This window comes from Sminthopsis crassicaudata, chromosome 2 (assembly GCF_048593235.1).
Source record: "Sminthopsis crassicaudata isolate SCR6 chromosome 2, ASM4859323v1, whole genome shotgun sequence".
In the NCBI taxonomy this organism is placed as follows: domain Eukaryota; kingdom Metazoa; phylum Chordata; class Mammalia; order Dasyuromorphia; family Dasyuridae; genus Sminthopsis; species Sminthopsis crassicaudata.
This window is the reverse complement of record NC_133618.1, coordinates 85,372,348-85,392,378: the sequence shown is the minus strand read 5'-3', so window position 1 is coordinate 85,392,378 and position 20,031 is coordinate 85,372,348. Positions and strand designations below refer to the sequence as shown.

Sequence of the window (20,031 nt, the reverse complement as noted above, 5' to 3'; positions counted from 1 at the left end):
GAGAGAGAGAAAGAGAGAAGAGAGAGAGAGAGAGAGAGAAAGAGAGAGAGAGAGAGAGAGAGAGAGAAGAGAGAGAGAGAGAGAGAGAGAGAGAGAGAGAGAGAGAGAGAGAGAGAGAGAGAGAGAGAGAGAGAGAGAGAGAAAGAGAGAGAAATTGGCCCAGCCATTCCTTTGCCAGATTGCTGAAACTTGGCTTCATGGCCAGTTTCTTTTTTAAAGACCTAAAATGAGCACATGATTGTCCAAAGTTTTCTTATTTGAATTTCTTGCTAGAAGCTTTAGAATCATCAGTAGACTTCTTAAAAATCAAATGCATGAGAATCCAGATGTACATGAAAGACAAATGATATAACTTTATAAGAGGATTGGCAACAGACTAGTTTTAAATAACCAAGACTACTAATACATTTAAAATAGGATTTGATGCATAAAAATCCAGTTTTATATAACTTCTTAGGACTTCAGCTACAGAATAAAGGGAAGAACACTGGTACTTTTGAAAACATGTAACAAATTCAAGCATCACATTTGAGCAAACGATTTCCTTCTCTCACTTTTTTATTTGCACATATAAATGTTGAAAAACAATGTGATGCAATGGGGAAAGAACTAGATTTTTAATCAAAGGATCCAGGTTCAAATCATGCCTCTTCTGTATGACCTTGGACTAGTCCCTAACACTACTGGGTTTCCTCTTCTGAAAAATTAGGACTTTAGGTTAGGTCCTTCTGAACTCAGAACATATGCCCCTATAATCTGTGCTAGTAGATGGAGTACCCTAAGATTTTTGAAGAATTCATAGATATAAATAAAACCTCATTCAAATTTCCCATTTTAAAATAATTAAAATAATAGAGTGTAGTTGTTAAGTAATTTCTGACTCTTGGTGACCCCATTTGGAGTTTTCTTCTCAAAGATACTAGAAAGGTTTGCCATTTCCTTCTCCAGCTCGTTTTACAGATAAGGAAACAGAGGCAGACTGGATTAAGTGATTTGCTTAGGGTCACCCAATTAGTGTCCAAGGTCATATCTGAATCTTCTTGACTACAGGCCTGGCTGAGAAGGAGGAGAGAGAAAAGATAGATAATAGATAGATAGATAGAAAGAAAGAAAGAATGCTTGGGGTTTTGTTTTTGTTTTTTTGTTATTGTTGTTTTGTTTTTTAGATAGATAATAGAAAATTAATGGATGGATGGAAAGATAGATGATAAAGAGATAAATTTTATATAGATAGATGGGTAGATGATAGGTAAACAAGTAGACAGATAAATCTATGAATGCATGGATGGATGAGATAGACAGTAGATGGATAAATGATAGTAGATAGGAGGATTTGATGAACAAGTTTCATTTATGTACTGTATATGTGTGTGCGTTGCACAATATAATCATAAAAGACATGTTACAGGTTAAGAATGACTGGCAGGATTTTAGAGTAGTAGGTCATCCTAATGCCTTTAATCCCAATCCAAAAAAATTCTCCATTGCAACAAATCTGCAAGTGGTCACTCTGCTTGGAAGACTTCCACTGAGAGAAAACCAGTCACCTCTCTCAATAGCCCCTAATTCTATGGGAATGGGATGGGAAATACTATTTGTAGCAAAGTTTTTCTTCATATCAAGACTAAATTAGTCCTTTTTTCCCCTCTTCCTCCTGATTCTTCCTTCCAGGGCCAAATAGAACGTGTCTAATCTCTTCCTTCTCTACCCCACATCCCTTCAATACTAAAGACAACCTTTCTTCTCACTCTTCTCCTCCCTTCTCTTTTCTCCATGCTGAACAAACATTAATATTTCCTTTAGTCAATCTTCATATGATGTCTTATAATTCAAGAGCTAAAACCATCTCTTGAAAGATAAGCAAGAACTGATCTCTTGATAGAAAGAGGCAGGAGATCACTAATTGAATACAAGGCATATGATGAAAAGAAGATAGCCAGGGTGCTGAGTGCTGGGTGACTGGGAGAACCAGATTTATTGACATAGTGATATATAGGGTGATCAGTCAGGCTTTGCCCAGGAAACAGCACAAATGGTTCAGTGCAGGGTTTACTCCCCAATCTTTTCTGTCTTGTGGAGAGAGCAATTGAATTTTTTTTAATTAAAAAATTACCCCCCAAAATGGGAATTCCCTACTTTCCATAGTATATATGCTCCTTAAAAAATTGAAATATCCATAAAAAAACTTGTATTTTAACCACATTAGAAAAAAAAACTAGCTTTTGTAATGATAATAAACCATTCCCTAATTTTTCTGATTTTTTTTTTTCACCATACTGTATTTTTCTTAATAGTAACTAGACAAGTAAAGGAGTCAGTGTGAAAAGAACTTTTGAATCCCAGTTAGAAGAGCCTGGGTCAGAAGCTTCTCTGCTGTTTACAATTGGGTGTTTTTTCATATCTATATGAAGCCAAACCTGGATTCAGGAAAACCTGTTTTCAAATTCTGCGTTAGATACTTAACTGTGCAAATCAAGACAAGCCATTTGACTTCTGTGTACCTCAGTTTTCTCAACTAATGGAGCTAATAACAATAGCATCTCCCTCCCAGGGATGTTATAAAAGTCCAATGATGGAATATATAAAGTGCTTTGCAAACCTTAAAGTACTATATAAATACTAGAGATGATGATGATGATGATGATGATGATGATGATGATGATGATGATGATGATGATGATGATGATGATTATTTCTGGTATCTTCTGAGAGCATCAGTTTCCTTGCCTGTAAAATATAGGGGTTAAACCAAATAATCTTTGAAATTCCTCTCAGTTCTAAATTGCTGGGCTTCATGCGTTCTAAAACACACGATTTGCTACCCTTATAGCCTTCTTCAACTGGTAGGGTTTGAGAAGGTTCCAACATCCACTTCTGATTGAGACATAAAGCAAGCTGAGCTTTCCAGAGCCAAGAACCCAAGGAGCCCAAAAGAACAGAATTCTAAGATCTTGCTTCTATCCCTTCCTTCCACACTTCCCTTCTTCAGTGCATGTTTGCTGTTCTGCTTGAAACCAGTCAGGATGTAATAAACCTTCCTTCTCTAATACCATGATCCTATGAGAATAATGATAATCATAATAATACTTGTCATAGACTGAACTTCACAAAGGGCTTGATGTATACTATCTCTTGCTCATCACAACACTCCTGAGTATTCTTTGATAATTTTTGTTGTTCAATTATTCAGTATTGTCTGGTTCTTGGTGACCTCGTGGACCACCTTGTGGCCATGGGGTTTTCTTGGCAGAGATACCAGTGTAATTTGCCATTTCTTTCTCCATTGGATTAAGGCAAAGAAAAATCAGCTGATTTTCCCCAGTGTCATAGCTGGTGAGCATCTGAAGGCACATTTGAACTCACCCAAGTGTTCTATCCACTGAGCCACCAGCTGTCTCCAAGGCAAAGAGTGGTTAAGTGACCCATCTTTTTACCAGTGACCAAACTGGGGCCCAGAGATGGATTTACTCATGTCCCTTCAGCTATTGAGTGCCTGAAATGGGATTTGAACTTCCTGATTATAAGGCCATGTATATGCTATTTTACTACTAACTTCCTGCCAGCAGCAAAACAGGCCAGGTAGAACTTGATTGGATCTTGCCTAAAACAAGTATAGGGAGCTTGTTCTCCCCCTTTAAGTGGGTCAAAGTTTGGAGAGAAACCTCTTGAAGTGCTTCCTGGTGTGCACTCTGGCTTAGGGTTGAACTGGTCCTTACAGGTGATTTATATCTAGTTTCTCTGCTAGGGAAAAATCATCTAGAAACTTTTCCCTAGTTAGAGGTATGTGAAGTAAATGTCTTTTGCCCATTGTGGCCTCGAGGGGGGTGAGATAGTGACATTGAGGTTAGTTAATGAAAAAGTAGCCCCTATTTTTGCTCCATTCAGAGCTGTGCAGCCAGTCATTCAACAGAGTTTATTAACCATCTTGCTTTTGAATCCTAGCCCTGACATCCATTACCTTTTGTGATTTTGCACAACTTATTTTTTCTAGAGATCAGTTTCTTCAACTATTAAATGGGACATTTAACTGTTAAATGTTAAATCTAGACAACCTTCTAGCTCCACATCTATGAATTAATAGTATTTTCATCACTGACACAAGAGAAGGAAAAAAACATAGTTCTTGTCTTCAGGGAGCTTACGGTTTCATTGGGGAGAAAGGAGTAACCATGAACTGGAATATAATTAAAAACTAAACTGTGTGGTACTGATTGTAAGTGCAACAGGAGTTCAGAGACCTCTTCTCCTTCTTTCTCACTCCCACACATACACACAAACACAATTAGCCTTTGAAATAATCTTTGCGACATCCGTTTCCCAGAAGTTATATGATTAGGCATATTTCTGTGAATTAGCAAGTCTAGATTCCCCTCCTCCCCACCCAGTCTGACCCAGAGCCATAAAATAGCTTCTGCCTGCCTGCCTTTAGCTCTGTTTGTATGAATTGAGTCGACAGTATAAATATTCACATTCCCAACTCCAGGCTGAAACAATGTTTGGCCTGTTCAGCCCAGTGACTTGAAAAAAAAGGGACCTGACATCACTCTATACTGTACATTACCGGCATAGATCATTTATTTAACTCCCTGAAAAAATACAGATGTTTTACCAGCCGAAATAAAATCCTATATAAACACTGAGCTTGGAAAAAGGTGGCACTGACTAAGCCCTGGGGGAGAGGGGGTGGCCAATAGAGGGGAAAGGGTTTGAAGTGACAGGAGAAGGGGATAAAATGGCTTTTTGCAAAATGGCAGATGCAGAAATTTTATACTTAGCAGAATATGATAGGGTTGAATGGTTCAACCACAATCTAATGCTTTTAAAGAATTAATCGAATTTGTTTCTAAGAAAACTCAGTCTCTGAAGCAGGCAGGTCCGGATGGAGGTTCGTGTGAGAACAGGGCACAGATGCTTTGCCAATCTATAAAGCTTAGCATTATTAATGAATGTAAGAAGCATTATCCCCCAGAAGAGGCTTTCTCTCCTGCTCTTCCCCATTTATTTCTAATCTTCAAAATGAAAACCTGTTTTCTCGTTGAAGTTGCTCTCTAGCTTGGCCAGCTTAGCTCATGCCTTATTATTGCTGGATGCTGCTGCGCCTCTGGAACGCTGATGCTGCTGTTGATTTTATAGGGGATAAAATTGCCTGGAAGCTACAGTTGGTGAAGAGGAAAACCCATTTCAGTCTTGCGTTCCCAAACAGCCATAGATCATCTTGATCTTGTCCAATACAAGCCTCTATTTTAGTCCTAACAGTATAAACCAGGCATATTTTACTTGGGCAGTGTGAGCTTTTTCAGGGATTGCTACCTCGTGATCTCTTCTTAGCTTTGATGCATTTATTCTGGAGGTATTAACTATGCTTTATAAGGTTATTGCTCAGATTCAATCATGGCCAGAGACACCCCCATCCCCACCCCAGTGTCTCTAAGGATATTTGGGGCCAGCCTTGAGCCAATGTTCAAATTGGAATTGGGGATAAATGCTTCTAGTTTCTCCTGATTTTTTTTTTTTCTAAAGCTCCTCAAGTTTGTGTTTTGTTTTCCAAAGCTCATATTCTCATGTTTTAGATTTGCCATTGTTCCCCATCCCAGATACCCTTTCTACTCTTCCTTTTCATTATTTTTATTCCCCAGTTGCTTCAAATCCTAGCTCAGTTTTCTTTGCTTCCAAGTTTTAGAGATGAAAGGCACTTTAGAGATTGCCTGGTTTAATCCCATTATATTAGGCATGAGGAAATGGGTTAATTGAATTTTCTAATACACATAATATACCTCATTACTCCAGGTTCCCAGGACCTAACATGGTTTTTTATAATAGGTGCTTAATAAATGCTTGTTGATTGGCTTACTAAGGATATCTTTTCTATCATGGCCACCTGGGAACATTTACAAAAGATAAAGTGACACAAAAACTTTTCCCCTTGTCTTTCAGTTGCTGCTGCTTAGAAATGCACTTTTCTCTTCCCTCCCCTTTCTCTTCCCTTCTGTTTTTACCATTTCTACCAGTAAAAGCTTTCAGAAAACTTTGAAAGAATTGTACTTAGTTGAGGAACAAGAGAATTAACAAATGAACATTTGGTTCACTCTTCCATGCTTCTTTGGTCTGGGCTTCTGATTCTTTCCCACCTCCTACCCCCACCCCCTTTTATATGTTGTCTTCTCCCATTTAGAGTATAAGTATCTTATGGACAGGAACCATCTTTTTTTTCTTATATCCAAATTCAAGCACTTAACACAAAGCTTTTCACATAGTAAGTGCCTATCAATCATGATGCAATTAATTAAGAGCCTGGTACTATACTGGACACTAAGATACCATGATAAATCTCATCCCTGGTCTTAGTGAGCTTATATTTTAATGAGCTTGAAGAGAACCTGGAAGACTGACCTCTTATCCCTAGTAATTGAGCTCAGAGAAAACATCCTCATTATAGGTGGCAGGTGGCTTTGGACAGGTTGGCGATCAAGCCAACATTGGGGGAAAAGGAAAAAAAAAAGAATGACAGGGAAACAGCCTTTCCTGAACTGTTGTAGGAATTTATGCTGGGATGAAGTTCTGGTTTCCCATTAATTTCTCCCCATGTCTGTGTATCTGCCCTTCACCCCTAGTTTCTCCTCAGACCACATCAGCTCCATTCTATAGGTAAAGCTCTGGCAGAGCTGTGATATAAGTTGGATCAACTTATAGGTGGTTGGCCCAATGGACAAATGGGTGCTGGACTTAGAGCCAGGAAGACCTGAATTCAAATCTTGCCTTGGACACATTACTGTGTGAACCTGAGCAAGTCATTTAACTTCAGTCTGCCTCAGTTTCTTAATCTGTAAAATAGAGATAATAATAACATCTCCGTGCCAGAGTGGTCATGAAGATAAAATGAGATGTTTTTATAGTACTTTATAAACCTTGAAGTTCTAAATACTAGCTATTATCATTTTCCCTTACTGCATCAGTAGGTCAGCAAGCCTATATTCAGCACTTACTAGGTGACAGGTCCTATACTAAGCACCGAAGATATAAAGAATGAAAAACAGAAACAATCCTTGTCTTAGAGATGTATACATTCCAACTGGGGGGACAACACAGAAATTATTAAGAACATACAAGAGATGAAGTGCAGAAGCGATGGAAGGAAATCTCAAAGAAGAAGAGCATGGCCACTGGAAGGATTAGGAAAGAGCTTCTTCAGAAGGTGAGATTTGAGCTGGCTTGAAGGATGCTAAGAGGCAGATCATTCCAGACATGGGGGAACTTCTCTTTCTTTGAATGTCTCTAATACTTAATTCTATACCACTCCTTTGATAGAGTTTGCTCTACCAAAACAGTTTTTCCTCTGTCAATGTGATAGAACAGAAAATGTATTGATTTTGAAGTCAGAGGAGCCAGTGCAGAGACAGAGAGAGAATGATGCAGAGGGAGAGATACTGATCATCATTTAAGGCGTTATTGTAATACTCAGACAAGAAAGACTGGCTTGGGGTGGTTGTGGTATAGAAAAGGGGGCAGGGATGTTAAGGAGATGGAATGAGCTCTGATAAAGGAGTGTGGGGCAGTGCCTACGTCTTGGAGTGAGCAAAGAGTTGAGAATGACTCCCAGGTTGTACCCCTGAAGGATGGAAAGAATGGTGGTGACCTCAGTAGAAATGGAAAAATTGGGAAGAGCAAACTTTTAGGGGGAAAGATGATGAGCTCCATGTTAGACGAGGCTATCCAAGTAAAGAGATGAGCAGACAGGTGGGGAATGTGGAACTGGATAGTTACTGCGGTGATTAGGTCTGGAATGGGAGTGATGGCCCCATGAGAGAGAGGAAGGAGATGGTGACAAATGTTGGAGGTGTGGTGGAAGGGGATCACAGTTTTTGTATTCTGGGGTTTAAAAAGATCATTCTCAGAAGGGTCCGTTGGCTTCATCAGACTGTCACCTAAAGGGCCCATGACACAGAAAAAGTAGAAGAGCCCCAGACCATCAGATGATCAATGAAGTTCCCTTTAGTTCCCTCCCCTTGAACATTCCCTTGCCCCTCCTCAGAATTTCTACCCTTAAGTTTCCCTTCTTCTATGAAACCTTCTGACGACTCAGGCCAGTTCCAATGATCTTGGGATGAAGAGAGCCATCTGCACCCAGAAAGAGGACTGTGGGAACTGAATGTGGATCACAACATAGCGTTTTCACTCTTTTTGTTGTTTACTTGCTTTTTGTTTTTTTCCTCATTTTTTCCCTTTTTGATCTGATTTTTCTTGTGCAGCAAGATAATTGTATAAATACATATGCCTATATTGGATTTACATATATTTTTACTATGCTTAACAAATATTGAATTACTTGCCTTCTAGGAGAAGGGGTAGGAGGAAAGGAGGGAAATTGAAACATAAGGTTTTCCAAGGGTCAATGGTAAAACAAAACAAAACAAACAAACAAAAAACCCTATCCTTGCATATGTTTTGAAAATAAAAAGCTTCAATAAAAAAAAGAAAGAAACCTGTCCTGACTACAATGAACTTCCCTTTCTTTGAATGTCTTTAATACTTAATTCTATATCACTCCTTTGATAGTTTGCTCTACCATAAGAGTTGCTTTCATACTGTTCACTGCTGTTCATGGGTAGTTTTTCCTCTGTTGATGCATCAGAACAGAAAATGTATTGATTTTGAAGTTGGAAGATCTAGGACAGTCTTCCAGCTCTTAGCTTGAGTTAAACCACTTCAGCAGGCTGAGCTCTGTTTCTTTGTCTGTAAAATAAGGTAGCTGTATTGGATCCCTTCTATAAGCTCCTTGAGGGGAGACTATAGTGTTTGGGGATTCCTTGAAGTTGTGTTCAACTCACTGTGATCCTAATTGAGGTTTTCTTGACAAAGATCTGAAGTAGTTTGCCATTGTCTTCTCTAGCTCATTTTACAGATGAGAAAACTGAGGAAAATAGGGCTAAGTGACTTGCCCACTATCGCACAGCCAGTAAGTGTCAGAGACTGAATTTGAAGTCATGAAGATGAATCTTCCTGATCACAAGCGCAGTATTCTACCCACTGTGCCACCTAACTGCCTCACCTAACATAGTACCTTACACTTATTAGGCGCCTCCTAGTAGATGTTTATTGATTGATGGATTGATAAGTGATTTAGTAAGCATGTATTTCTATGTCACACATTGCATATAGAGAGTTATATAAACATGGACCTTGAGTCCATTTATGAAATATATACAATCATTAAAAAAAATTACTGTCTGACAAACAACTATTAAAGCCAATAAACAACCTCAGTGATAGTTTCCTCACACTCCATAAACAGCAAGCTGATCTTTCTTAAAATTTATATCACAAATAGTTTTGGGGAATGTTCTTATATGTTATTGTTTTCAGTTTGAATCAGAACTACTCACAAACAATTTACAAGTCATTAGTTATGCTTTTTAAAATGTTGTTACACTTTAACATCAGAGATTGCCCACTTTTCTCTCTTTTCTTCACTTCTCTCCCTCTATTCTTCCATATTTTTCTCCTCCCTTCCTTCCTTTTTCTTCTTTTTTTACCTTTTTCATCACTTAGAATTTGACTTTTGTCCTTATATCCCCCAAATTTAGTAAACACTTAAATGCTTATTGTTGATTACTTGATCATTTTTTTTCTTTACTTCCTTGCCTCTCTCTTTCCGCCTCCTGATTTTTCAGTTTCCCTGAGTTTCTCCTAAATGTGTTCATGTTTTCCTTTGGTCAAATGCAAATGGATCATTCCACTAACCTAACAAATGACCCAGGATTACAATTACTGTAGGAGTTTGTGTCCAAGGTGACAGAATTGATGGACCGGTAGAATGATTTTCATAAGCCACTAGAACTCAACCAAGCATTACAAAAACAAGCTTGTTTTTGCCAACCTAGGTGAGCAAATATAGGACTAAGTTTAAACATCCATCAGTTTGGTGATGTTTCTTCTAAACATGTGGTATTTAGAGATTTTACAACTTTCTTCACTAGGAGATTCCAGAGTCGTGTAACTTGCTGGTGTCTGCTGATTAATAACTGTCTCTTAACCATGAAGAGCTCTTGATGGTTAGTTTTCTGCAGCTTCTTCTAGGTCCACTGAAAGCTTAATTATTTTGCCAGCTCTCTTAGAATAGTGAGAATTTGGGCAAAGAAAGGCTTCTCGCTCTAGCGACCACCAAACATAGTAACAGACTTCTCAGCCATTTCTCCAGGCTGGAAGATGAGTGCTTTGTGGGGACTTTGACAAAGTGATGACATTTGATGTTGTCTCTAAAATAACAGGTCCATTATTAGAGAAATCATGTTCATTCTCCATTCTGGAGCCTGGGGTTAATTCTCCCAAACAATTACTTCTGTTTGGGAAGCAAAAATTAGCTGTAACACATAAATGAATCATGGTTTATCTTACTTTTGTAAACAATAAGTCAGCTACTCAAATATTTATCAGTGATCCCAAATAGACTCTGTTCCCTTGAAGGTTACCTCCATTGTAACCAATTCCCCATTCCTTCAGGGCTTATGGCTACCAATAGCACAGTTCATGAAGATTCCTAGCTTCTTGTCTTTCCCCTTCCTGCTCTCACTTTTTGGCCATTACTATTTTATTATGGTTGTTGTAAATTTTCATCTTAGTGACTCTTTTTTATTAGTATAATTTCCTTTCTGTTTTTAAAACAAGTTTTTCCTGATGCTTTTCTTCATGTTGCATTCATTTATGGATACAACTCCATACCCCCACTGCTATGTTCATGAACATGTTCCTTTCTCTGGAGAAGGGAAGCTAAAGTAGTATTTGGCAAGTAGTTATTTGGGACAGTGAGGCTTGAGATAATGAATTTCCCTTCTGGAAGATGTGTTGTTTTTCTGCGATCTCCACACATTCCCTAGTCCAGCCCCACACATTTAACATTTTCATAAATAAAGGAATGATATACAGGATTCTAAAACATTACAACAGTGAGGTCTCTGAGGTGTATCAGGAATTGAAATGCATGCGTCAGACCAAGAACTCCCTGACAGATAATTGATGAATTCAGTTCAATTCAATTCTATAAATATTTATTGAATATACTATGTGCCAGGTACTTTGCCAAGCTTTAGAAAAGACATCTTAGAACTCTACCTCATGCTTTACAAATTTGGCGCTGACAAAATCCTTGAGCAATCAATGTTAGAGGGAATATGGGAATATAAGTACACTGATGATTGACAATCAATGTTTGAGGAAAGATGGGAATATAAGTGTACTGATGATTGACAATCAATGTTTGAGGGAAAATGGGAATATAAGTATACTGATGATTGACCTGTTCTGGATTTTTGTTTGGAATCCTGGGAGGAACACTTGCTATACTCACCATAATGATTGACTCGGCAGCCCCATTTCTGTGCACGTGCCTTAAAGAAACCAAAAACAGAAACAAAGGCTCAATATATACACCAAAATTCCATGGCAGCACTTTGGGAGGTCAAAAAAGAAAAAGAACCAGAAGGGTACCTATCGGTTGAGGAATAGCGAAATAAATGGTTCTTCTCTACAAATAGAGAGGAATGCTCACGTAGCAAAAAACTATGACTGAGACATTCTGTGGAATGTAGAGAGATCTATGTAAATGGATACAGGTAAACTAAAAAGTTAGGTCACTAAAATAAAGCCAAATTGTGAACAAATGAAAAGCCAGTGAGGGTCCTGGAGAGTAGGTCCTGGAGACTCCTTCCTCCTCTTGGGAGAGAGGTGGGATCTCCTGGGCTAGAATGTACCTTGTCAGATTCAGTCACTGTATAGGGCATTTTTTGCTTAGTTCTTTTTCTTTTTAAAAAGAGGGTGCAATTTTGTGGGGAAGGCAAGAGATGGTATTTCCAGAAGTGATTAAAGGCATGAATAAAACTTTAAGAAAAATGTTAAAGGACTTTTAAAATCACCTTGTCTGACCCTCTCCCAAAACAGATAAAGAAACTGAGACCTAGAGTGGTTAAGGAACTTAACCCCCTCCCCCAAATATTATTGTCACAGCTAAAACTACCACTCAGGTTTCCCCAATTCCCACCCAGTGTTCTTTCTACTATTAATTGGTCTAATATGTATTATTTTCTATGTGCTAAGTAATATGCTCGGTGCTAGGGGTAGAGGAAAAAATGCATTGGTCCCATTCAGTCAGTCAGTAAACATTTATTAAGAGCCTGTTCTGTGCAAGGCCCTTTAATAGTCCCTCTCTTAGAAAGTTTACATCATGAGGTAAGGAGATCCCTACCAAGAAAGGGTCAGGATATACATACCAGATAGAACACGTGCACAAGTAAGTAAATAAATAAAGAACTATTGGCAACAGGAGAAAGTATTAAAAACTGTGAAGCTCAGGGAAGCATCTGAACTGAGCCTCAGAGGAAGATAAGGAATCTTAATAAATGCTTTTTGAATGACTGACTGACTTCTGTGCAGAGGGAATAAATTCCTTTTCTGGTGGATGGATAGGAGAACCTGTGGTTTCTTTAGTATGGGGAACTCCCAGGTGAGGAAATGCCCTCCACCAATCAGGTCAGCACTTTCTCTATAACTTAACACTCTTCTAGAGATACCCAGAAAATTTAAAATGTAATGACTTGCCCAGGATTACACAGCCCAGAGGTATCCAAGGTGAGACTTGGGACCAGGTTCTTTCTGACTGGTTCTCTCTCCACCATGTGAGGCTGGCCCAGATGCTTAGGATGTGGCTGATTGGAAGTCATGGAGATTGAGAGATATAATACTGAGTTTGGAGAATCGCTTTTGTACCAGGTTTGTTAGAACATGGAAGGTTAGCACCAAATTGCAAAGCATCTTGAGCACCAGATTGAGAAATTTGTTTTTATCATTAAAAGCCAGTAAAGGGGATGCAGGAAAACTGGGACACTGATAGATTGTTGGTAGAACTGTGAATGGATCCAACCATTCTCTAGAGCAATTTGGAACTATGCTTAAAGGACTATCAAACTGGACACACCCTTAGATACAGCAGTGTTTCTACTGGGATTATATCCCAAAGAAATCTTAAAGGAGGAAAAGGGACCCACATGTGCAAAAAAGTTTGTGGCAGCCCTTTTTATAGTGGCCAGAAACTGGAAACTGAGTGGATGCCCATCAGTTGGAGAATGGCTGAATAAATTGTGGTATATGAATGTTGTGGAATATTATTGTTCTGTAAGAAATGACCAGCAGGATGATTTCAGAAAGGCCTGGAGAGACTTAAGGAACTGATGCTGAGTGAAGTGAGCAGAACCAGGAGATCATTATATATGGCAACAACAAGATTATATAGTGATCAATTCTAACAGATGTGGCTCTCTTCAACATTGAGATGATTCAAACCAATTCCAATTGTTCAGAGAGTCATTTGCACCCAGAGAGAGAACCATGGGAACAGAGTGTGTATCATAACATAGCATTCTCACTCTCTGTTGTTATTTGCTTGCATTGTTTTTGTTTTTCTTTTTCTTCCTTCTTGAGCTGATTTTTCTTGTGCATAAATGTGTATAAATATTGGATCTAATATGTATTTCAACATATTTAACATGGATTGGACTACTTGCCAGATAGGGGATTTCAACCTATTTAACATGGATTGGACTACTTGCCAGATAGGGGAGGGGGCAAGGGAAGAAGGGGAAATTTTGCAACAAAATGCTATTCAAGGATCAATGTTAGAAAAATTACCCATGCATATTCTTTGTAAATAAAAAGCTTTAATAATAAATTTTTAAAAGCTAGTAAATGAAGCCACTAAAATTTTTTGAATGAGGAAGTGACATGACTATACTTGTACTTAGAAGAATTAGTGTGGCTTCTGTGTGAAAGATAATTTGTAGAAAAGAGAAACTAAAATTAGGAGACTATTAGATGAAAAGAGATAAAAGCCTGAATCAGGTTTCTAGCCATATGAATGGAAGAGAATAGGGAACAATTCATGTGATGTTCTATATTATTGAAGAAGAATTAGCAAAACTTAGCTACTGATGAAAGTTGGAGAATGAAAGAGAAGAGAGGGTCAATACTGACTACAAGTTTTTAAACCTGGGTAATTAGGTTTCTCTTTGGGACAATTGGCTAAGTTTTTGATTCAAGGCAATTCCAATAGATTTGTGAGGGAGAAGACATCCACATCCAGAGAGAGAACTATGGTGATTGAATGTCGATCACAGAATAGTATTTTCACCTTTGTTGGGTTTTTTGTTTGTTTGCTTAATTTTTTTCTTCCTAATATTTTCCCTTTTTGATCTGATTTTTCTTGCACAACATGATAAATATGAAAATATGATTAGAAGAACTGCACATGTTTAACCTGTATTGGATTGCTTGCTGTTTAGGGGAGTGAGAAGGTAATGGAGGAAGGAAGAAAAATTTGGAACATAAGGTTTTGCAAGGGTAAAACTCTTTTTGTGTGTATTTTGAAAACTAAAAGCTGTTATTATTTTTAAAAGAAAGAAGGAAGGAAGGAAGGAAAAAGAAAGAGAGAGGGAGAAAAGAAAGGAAAGTAGAAAAAAGGAAGGAAGAAAAAAGGAATTAAGGAAGAAAAAGAAAGAAAGGAAAGGAAAAGAAGGAAGGAAGGAAAAGAGGAAGGAAGAAAGAAAAAAGGAAGGAAGGAAGAAAAAAGAAAGAGAGGGAAGAAGGAAAGGGAGGGAGGGAAGAAGGGAAGGAGGATCAGATTAAGTCTATTCCTGATTTCTCCAGGATAACCTGCCCCCATGTCTTTCCCTTATAATTCTGTAGCAAATGTGGCCTCTGGTTCATTGTCCTTATTTCTGTTTTGCGGATGAAAGTTGGGGAGAAAAAACTTGGATTATTTGTGAAGGTCATGGCCTAAGATCGGAAAAATAGGGTTTTTTACTCATTGGCTCGAAGCTGAGCAAAACTATTCCTCTAACCAAGTCTGGTCTGACAAACCTAGACCCGCCAGCCTGTTTAGACTAACAGAATGATTTATTTTCCTAAAGTATTGAGACTTTGGCTTTTAAAAGGCACGTTTTACTTTCATAAGGGACTGTGGAGACATCAAGAAAGATGTTTAAGTTTTTTATGGAAATCAATTTATAGGTTGCTTCCATTTAACAGAATGTGATATCAAATGATCATCGTAGTGATGAAGTAATTGCCTTTTTTGGAATCAGGAAAGGCACCCAGGGGACAGAAACCAATTAAGGATGAAAGTTTCTTATGGCTACTGCATTTTCCAAAACCAACAAGCTGCTTCTCTGTGAGGAGACTAAAGGAGCATTCTGCAGGTGGCTGTTTTCTTTGAGAGGAGTTATTTTGAGGAAAGGTCAAAGTGAGGAACTGAGCATTTAGAAAAACATATTTTCACAGCAGGCTATCATGTTTTTTCTCTCTCTCTTCTTTGGTTTAGGTTTTTCATTTGTTACAGTCCTACTCAGACTCCAAACACAGAGCGAATTCAGACTTTCAGCAGGAGCTGACTGACATCACTGCTTGTATCAGGGCCAAACTCTGGCTGGCCAAAAGGTACGTGAAAACCTCAGCCTGCCCCAGGAGTTATCAGAGTTAGATATACATTGGAGGAGTCCTGTGTTAAAGGCCGGGAGGAATTTTAAAACTCCTGGTGGAAGTTTGGCAAATACAAGTTGAATGTTAAATGAGATAATCCTTCTAAAGTACTTAGTGTGGTATCTGACACATAGTAGGTGCTTAGTAAATGCTTGTTTCTTTACCACTTCTATTTTTAAAATTTGGGATTGAGATAATAAGAACCATTCCCTTGATCTGTTGGGTAGTGAGATAGGAGTGTAATACATATTTCTATCTATCACTGTCAACAAACATCTATTACAGTGCCCCCTATGTGCCCAATATTGAGTCAAGTAGTATCTGTCAATTAATCACCAAAGATTTATTAAGTTCTTCCTAGTACTACATGCATATATAATATATTTACATATATATATATATGTATATATGTATATATACATATACATATACATATACATATATATATAGCCTGCTGATTATGGCAGCACCATTTGGCCAAAGAATTTTATTATGCAGATTATATAATTAAATTGAATTGCGAGATGGATCCTGAAAAAGGAAGAGAGAGGGTCATGAAGGGTTCAGAGCAAAACACTGGTAGAAAGTTTGTGGAGGGAAAAATGGCTTCAGGGCATCAGGCTTTCTCTTGAGGAGTTTCTAGATTCTTTCTCCTGATTCCCTTAACCTTCCCTGAATCCCACTGCTTCTCCAACAAAGCCTAAGTTTGAATTACTGGATGTTATCACAGAAACAAGAAGTCTTATGGGCAAGCTCACTAGCACAATTTAGTAAAATTCCATGTGCTGGACTGCTGTTAAGTGATCTCACCCCACCCCATCCCCATCCCCATGTGATTGTTTGACACAGTTGCTGGATCACCTAAATCTGATTAAGTGAAGTCAAGCTGTTTGCCCAAGGTCACACAGCAAGTCTTCATTAAATGCAGATTTCAAGAAAACAAATTGGAATTTCTTAGTTCAAAAAACCACATGCCTATATTTTTATTCCTCAAATATCCATGAGGAATATCCAAATATCCAAATATTCATGAGTTATTAAACAGCAATTAGAACATGATTGTATATTGGACCTTAGCATCTCCACTTGTCACCGGTGAGACCCCCATCTGACTATTGTCACATACAGGTTTTTAAATCTCCCTTTCTCTTTCTTTAAAGTGATCTCACACCAGAATTTCCAGGGTAAGTGTTGTATAGATGCCAGCTTTGTTCCTGGTAGAACAGCATTATGGCAAAGTCCTTATGCAGGTCCTCACCTGAGCTCATCTGGGTAAATTTTTATCAATTCTAAGCTGGAACTGATCACAGATTCTCCATCACTCATTCCTCTGATTCTGAGCTACGTTCTGGGGGAGCCTCAGAGCAACTCGGTCCTCAGCTTCCAACCGATGAAGACCCTTGGGAATCATATCCTTGCCCCGAATCTGTTCTCTCTCTCTCTCTGGCTGGTGAATTAATTCCAGTTCCTTTTATATTTCTTAAACCCCTCATTCGGATTTGGGATCCTTCTCTCTTTCTCTCTCTCTTTATATATGTGTGTGTGTGTGTGTGTGTGTGTGTGTGTGTGTATTATATATATATATCCCTACCTCTCTCTCTCTCCCCCTCCCCTTCTCTCACTTCCTTTCTGTCTCTAGATATTTATATAATTTATATACATATATGTATAAATAAAATAATATATATACACACATACATATATATATCCCTCTCTTTCTATATATATATTATATACACATATATACATATGTGTATATACATCATATATACATATGTATATATGTATATATTCCTCTCTCTCTCTCTTGCTCTCTTTCTCTCCTTTTCTTTTCTGTATCTTCTCCTCCTCCTCCTCCTCCTTCTTCTTCTTCTCTCCTTTTCTTCTTCTTCTTCTTCTTCTTCTTCTTCTTCTTCTTCTTCTTCTTCTTCTTCTTCTTCTCTTTCTTCTTCTCCTTCTTCTCCTTCTCCTCCTCCTTCTCCTCCTTCTCCTTCTCCTTCTCCTTCTCCTCCTTCTTCTCTCCTTCTTCTCTTCTTCTTCTCTTCTTCTTCTTCTTCTTCTTCTTCTTCTTCTTCTTCTTCTTCTTCTTCTTCTTCTTCTTCTTCTTCTTCTTCTTCTTCTTCTTCTTCTTCTTCTTCTTCTTTCTTCTTCTTTCTTCTTCTTCTTTCTTCTTCTTTCTTCTTCTTTCTTCTTCTTCTTTCTTCTTCTTTCTTCTTCTTCTTTCTTCTCACCCTCTCCCTTTCTCTCTCTTTCTCTCCCTCTTTCAAATTCAGCAAATATTCATTGTTTCCTCACAATACTTGCCACATAGTAGGTACTTAATATGTGTATTTTGAATTAAAGAAAGGAGGCAATCTAGATTCATTTGGTCTTCATCTCCCATTTCACAAGAAACAAAAATTGACAGCAGATTCCTAATGTCACTGATATCCCAAGACATATTTCTCACTTTAAAGGCTGTCTTCAGATTTCTTAAGATCAGATTTTGCCCTATTCCTAATGCCATTAATTAGGTGTGTTCATGGAATGTAAATTCCATTTTAATATTAACCTAGGTAAGATATAATTAGCTTCACATACTTCAATATATTTCAGAGCCAAATACCTGCTTTTCTGTACTCATGATCTCTTCCATTAACATAAATAACCTTATAGTGTCTATATAAAAAATTCCAGGTTTGGGTTTAAGTGATAAAACCTAAGTCTGCTGACTGTTCCTCCTCACACTCAAAGATGAGGTTGCTAATGGTATGACTCCCTTATCCACCATCCCCCTCCCCAAAGTGATGCTGGGAAGCCTGCTTTGTGGTCTCCTTTTCCACATGAAAATCTTTTCCCCCACCAAAGCCACAATCTGTGCTGACGATCCCTCACCAGTATGCATTTCCTGTCACAGACTCTAAAGTTTGATATAAATGAAATTCAACTGCAGAAGAGATTTTTTTTAATGAATAGGGGCTTTATAATTTATACTTGAAAGAAAATGTGAGTGGGATAAATATGCTCATTTTGAACTGCTCAAGGTTTTTCTGTATATTTTGAATATAGGTTTTGGAACATCATTAATGCAAAAATGTTAGTTTAAATTTTAACATAGCACGTTTTTCTTCCATAATTTATTTGATCATTAGCACCTAGGCTGAGTTAGTTCATTTAGTCCAGTCAGTTTATTTAAAGGAAAACTAAAAGAAAGAGGTAGGAGGAAAGGGAAGGAGAAGTTTCTTTCATTTCTGGTTTAAAAAAAAATCCAAAAGTCATTGGCATACAAGTCCATTTCTGAAATGTTGAACCTAAATATAAGGACACGAAAAATTAAGACTTTTGTCTTTTGTTTGTGTTTTGACTTTGCAAGATTAATAGGTATTTATACATGGTGATTAAGCAATAGTCATAGAGTTATAGGGGAATTTTTGATGATGAATGACCAGCTGGCAAAATGTACTGAGTAAATGGTTGTGCTGTTGAGCTTCCAGGCTGCTTTCCATTCCAAGATGTCCTAGTGCTTTATGAAAATCAGCTCATTAATCCTTCAGGCCCCTTCTTCCCTCTCTCTCCCCAGTTCACCCTTTCCCCAGTATGTAGAGGAAGAAGTGGCAGACATTTTACTAGTAGAGGGAAATGGGAGAGAAAGGAGCAACATAAGATGACCTAACCATCCTGAGCCAAATGAGAATGGGAGCCTGAACCTCAGCCAGCAATAAGGACCCCGCTGTGGGCTCCAGGCCTCAGGTGCACTAGTTGTCCTAGTCTTGGCAGAGCCCCTGACCAGGGGCAGTATGCTTTTAGAGCTGTCAAGCAGGGCCAAAAGGCGCCAAGGTCCATTTCTTATGTTTGACTCATGGAATTGCTTTTATAGTGGGCTTTGCTGTTTCAGAAATTATTTTGACTATCCCAGTTCTCCTAAAGTTTGTTCGTTGCCTCTTGGGTTCCAATAAAAAAAAAAATCCTCATCTTTTTCAGTTTCTTAAAAAAAAAAAATAATAATTAAAACAACAAAATAAATGGATTCCTAGGTATCTACTTAGACTATATGTTGATATTTTAGTAATTTATGAAAGAAAGAGAAAAAAAAAAAGCAGACTTAGGAAATATTTAAGCCAACCTTTTGGGAGGGAGTGGGTATTCAGAATAACAACATCTTAAAGATATCTCTGGACCTGAACAGGAGCCCCCACTGTCCACAGGGGTTGATCACCTAGCACTTCATGAAGATTTTCAGGGACAGGGCTCTCCCTCCTTCCTGAGACAGTTCATTATAATTTTGAACTAATTGGAAGCATATCAAGCATACACCCATTTCTAGTTCCTTCCATTGTGTAATTATGCATTTCTACCTCTTCTTCCACATTAATAATGGTTCAGATATTTGGAAGACAGCTAACAATCAGTCAACTAGCATTTATTAAGCATTTACTACTTTGTGACGGTCATGGTGAAGTAGACAAGCAAAAAGCATCCTCTGCCCTCAAAGGGTAACATGTCAACAACTGTGTATATGTGGGATATATATCA

At 38.0% G+C, this 20,031-nt stretch overlaps 1 protein-coding gene across 1 annotated transcript in view; it reads left to right on the top strand.

Annotated features, from left to right (window-relative positions):
• Positions 1 to 20,031, top strand: part of THADA (THADA armadillo repeat containing) — a 418,709-nt gene that overhangs the window by 279,318 nt on the left and 119,360 nt on the right. The window contains exon 30 of the mRNA XM_074286698.1: positions 15,362 to 15,477. Coding sequence (XP_074142799.1) covers positions 15,362 to 15,477 — 116 coding nt within the window. The remainder of the gene's footprint in view (positions 1 to 15,361; positions 15,478 to 20,031) is intronic.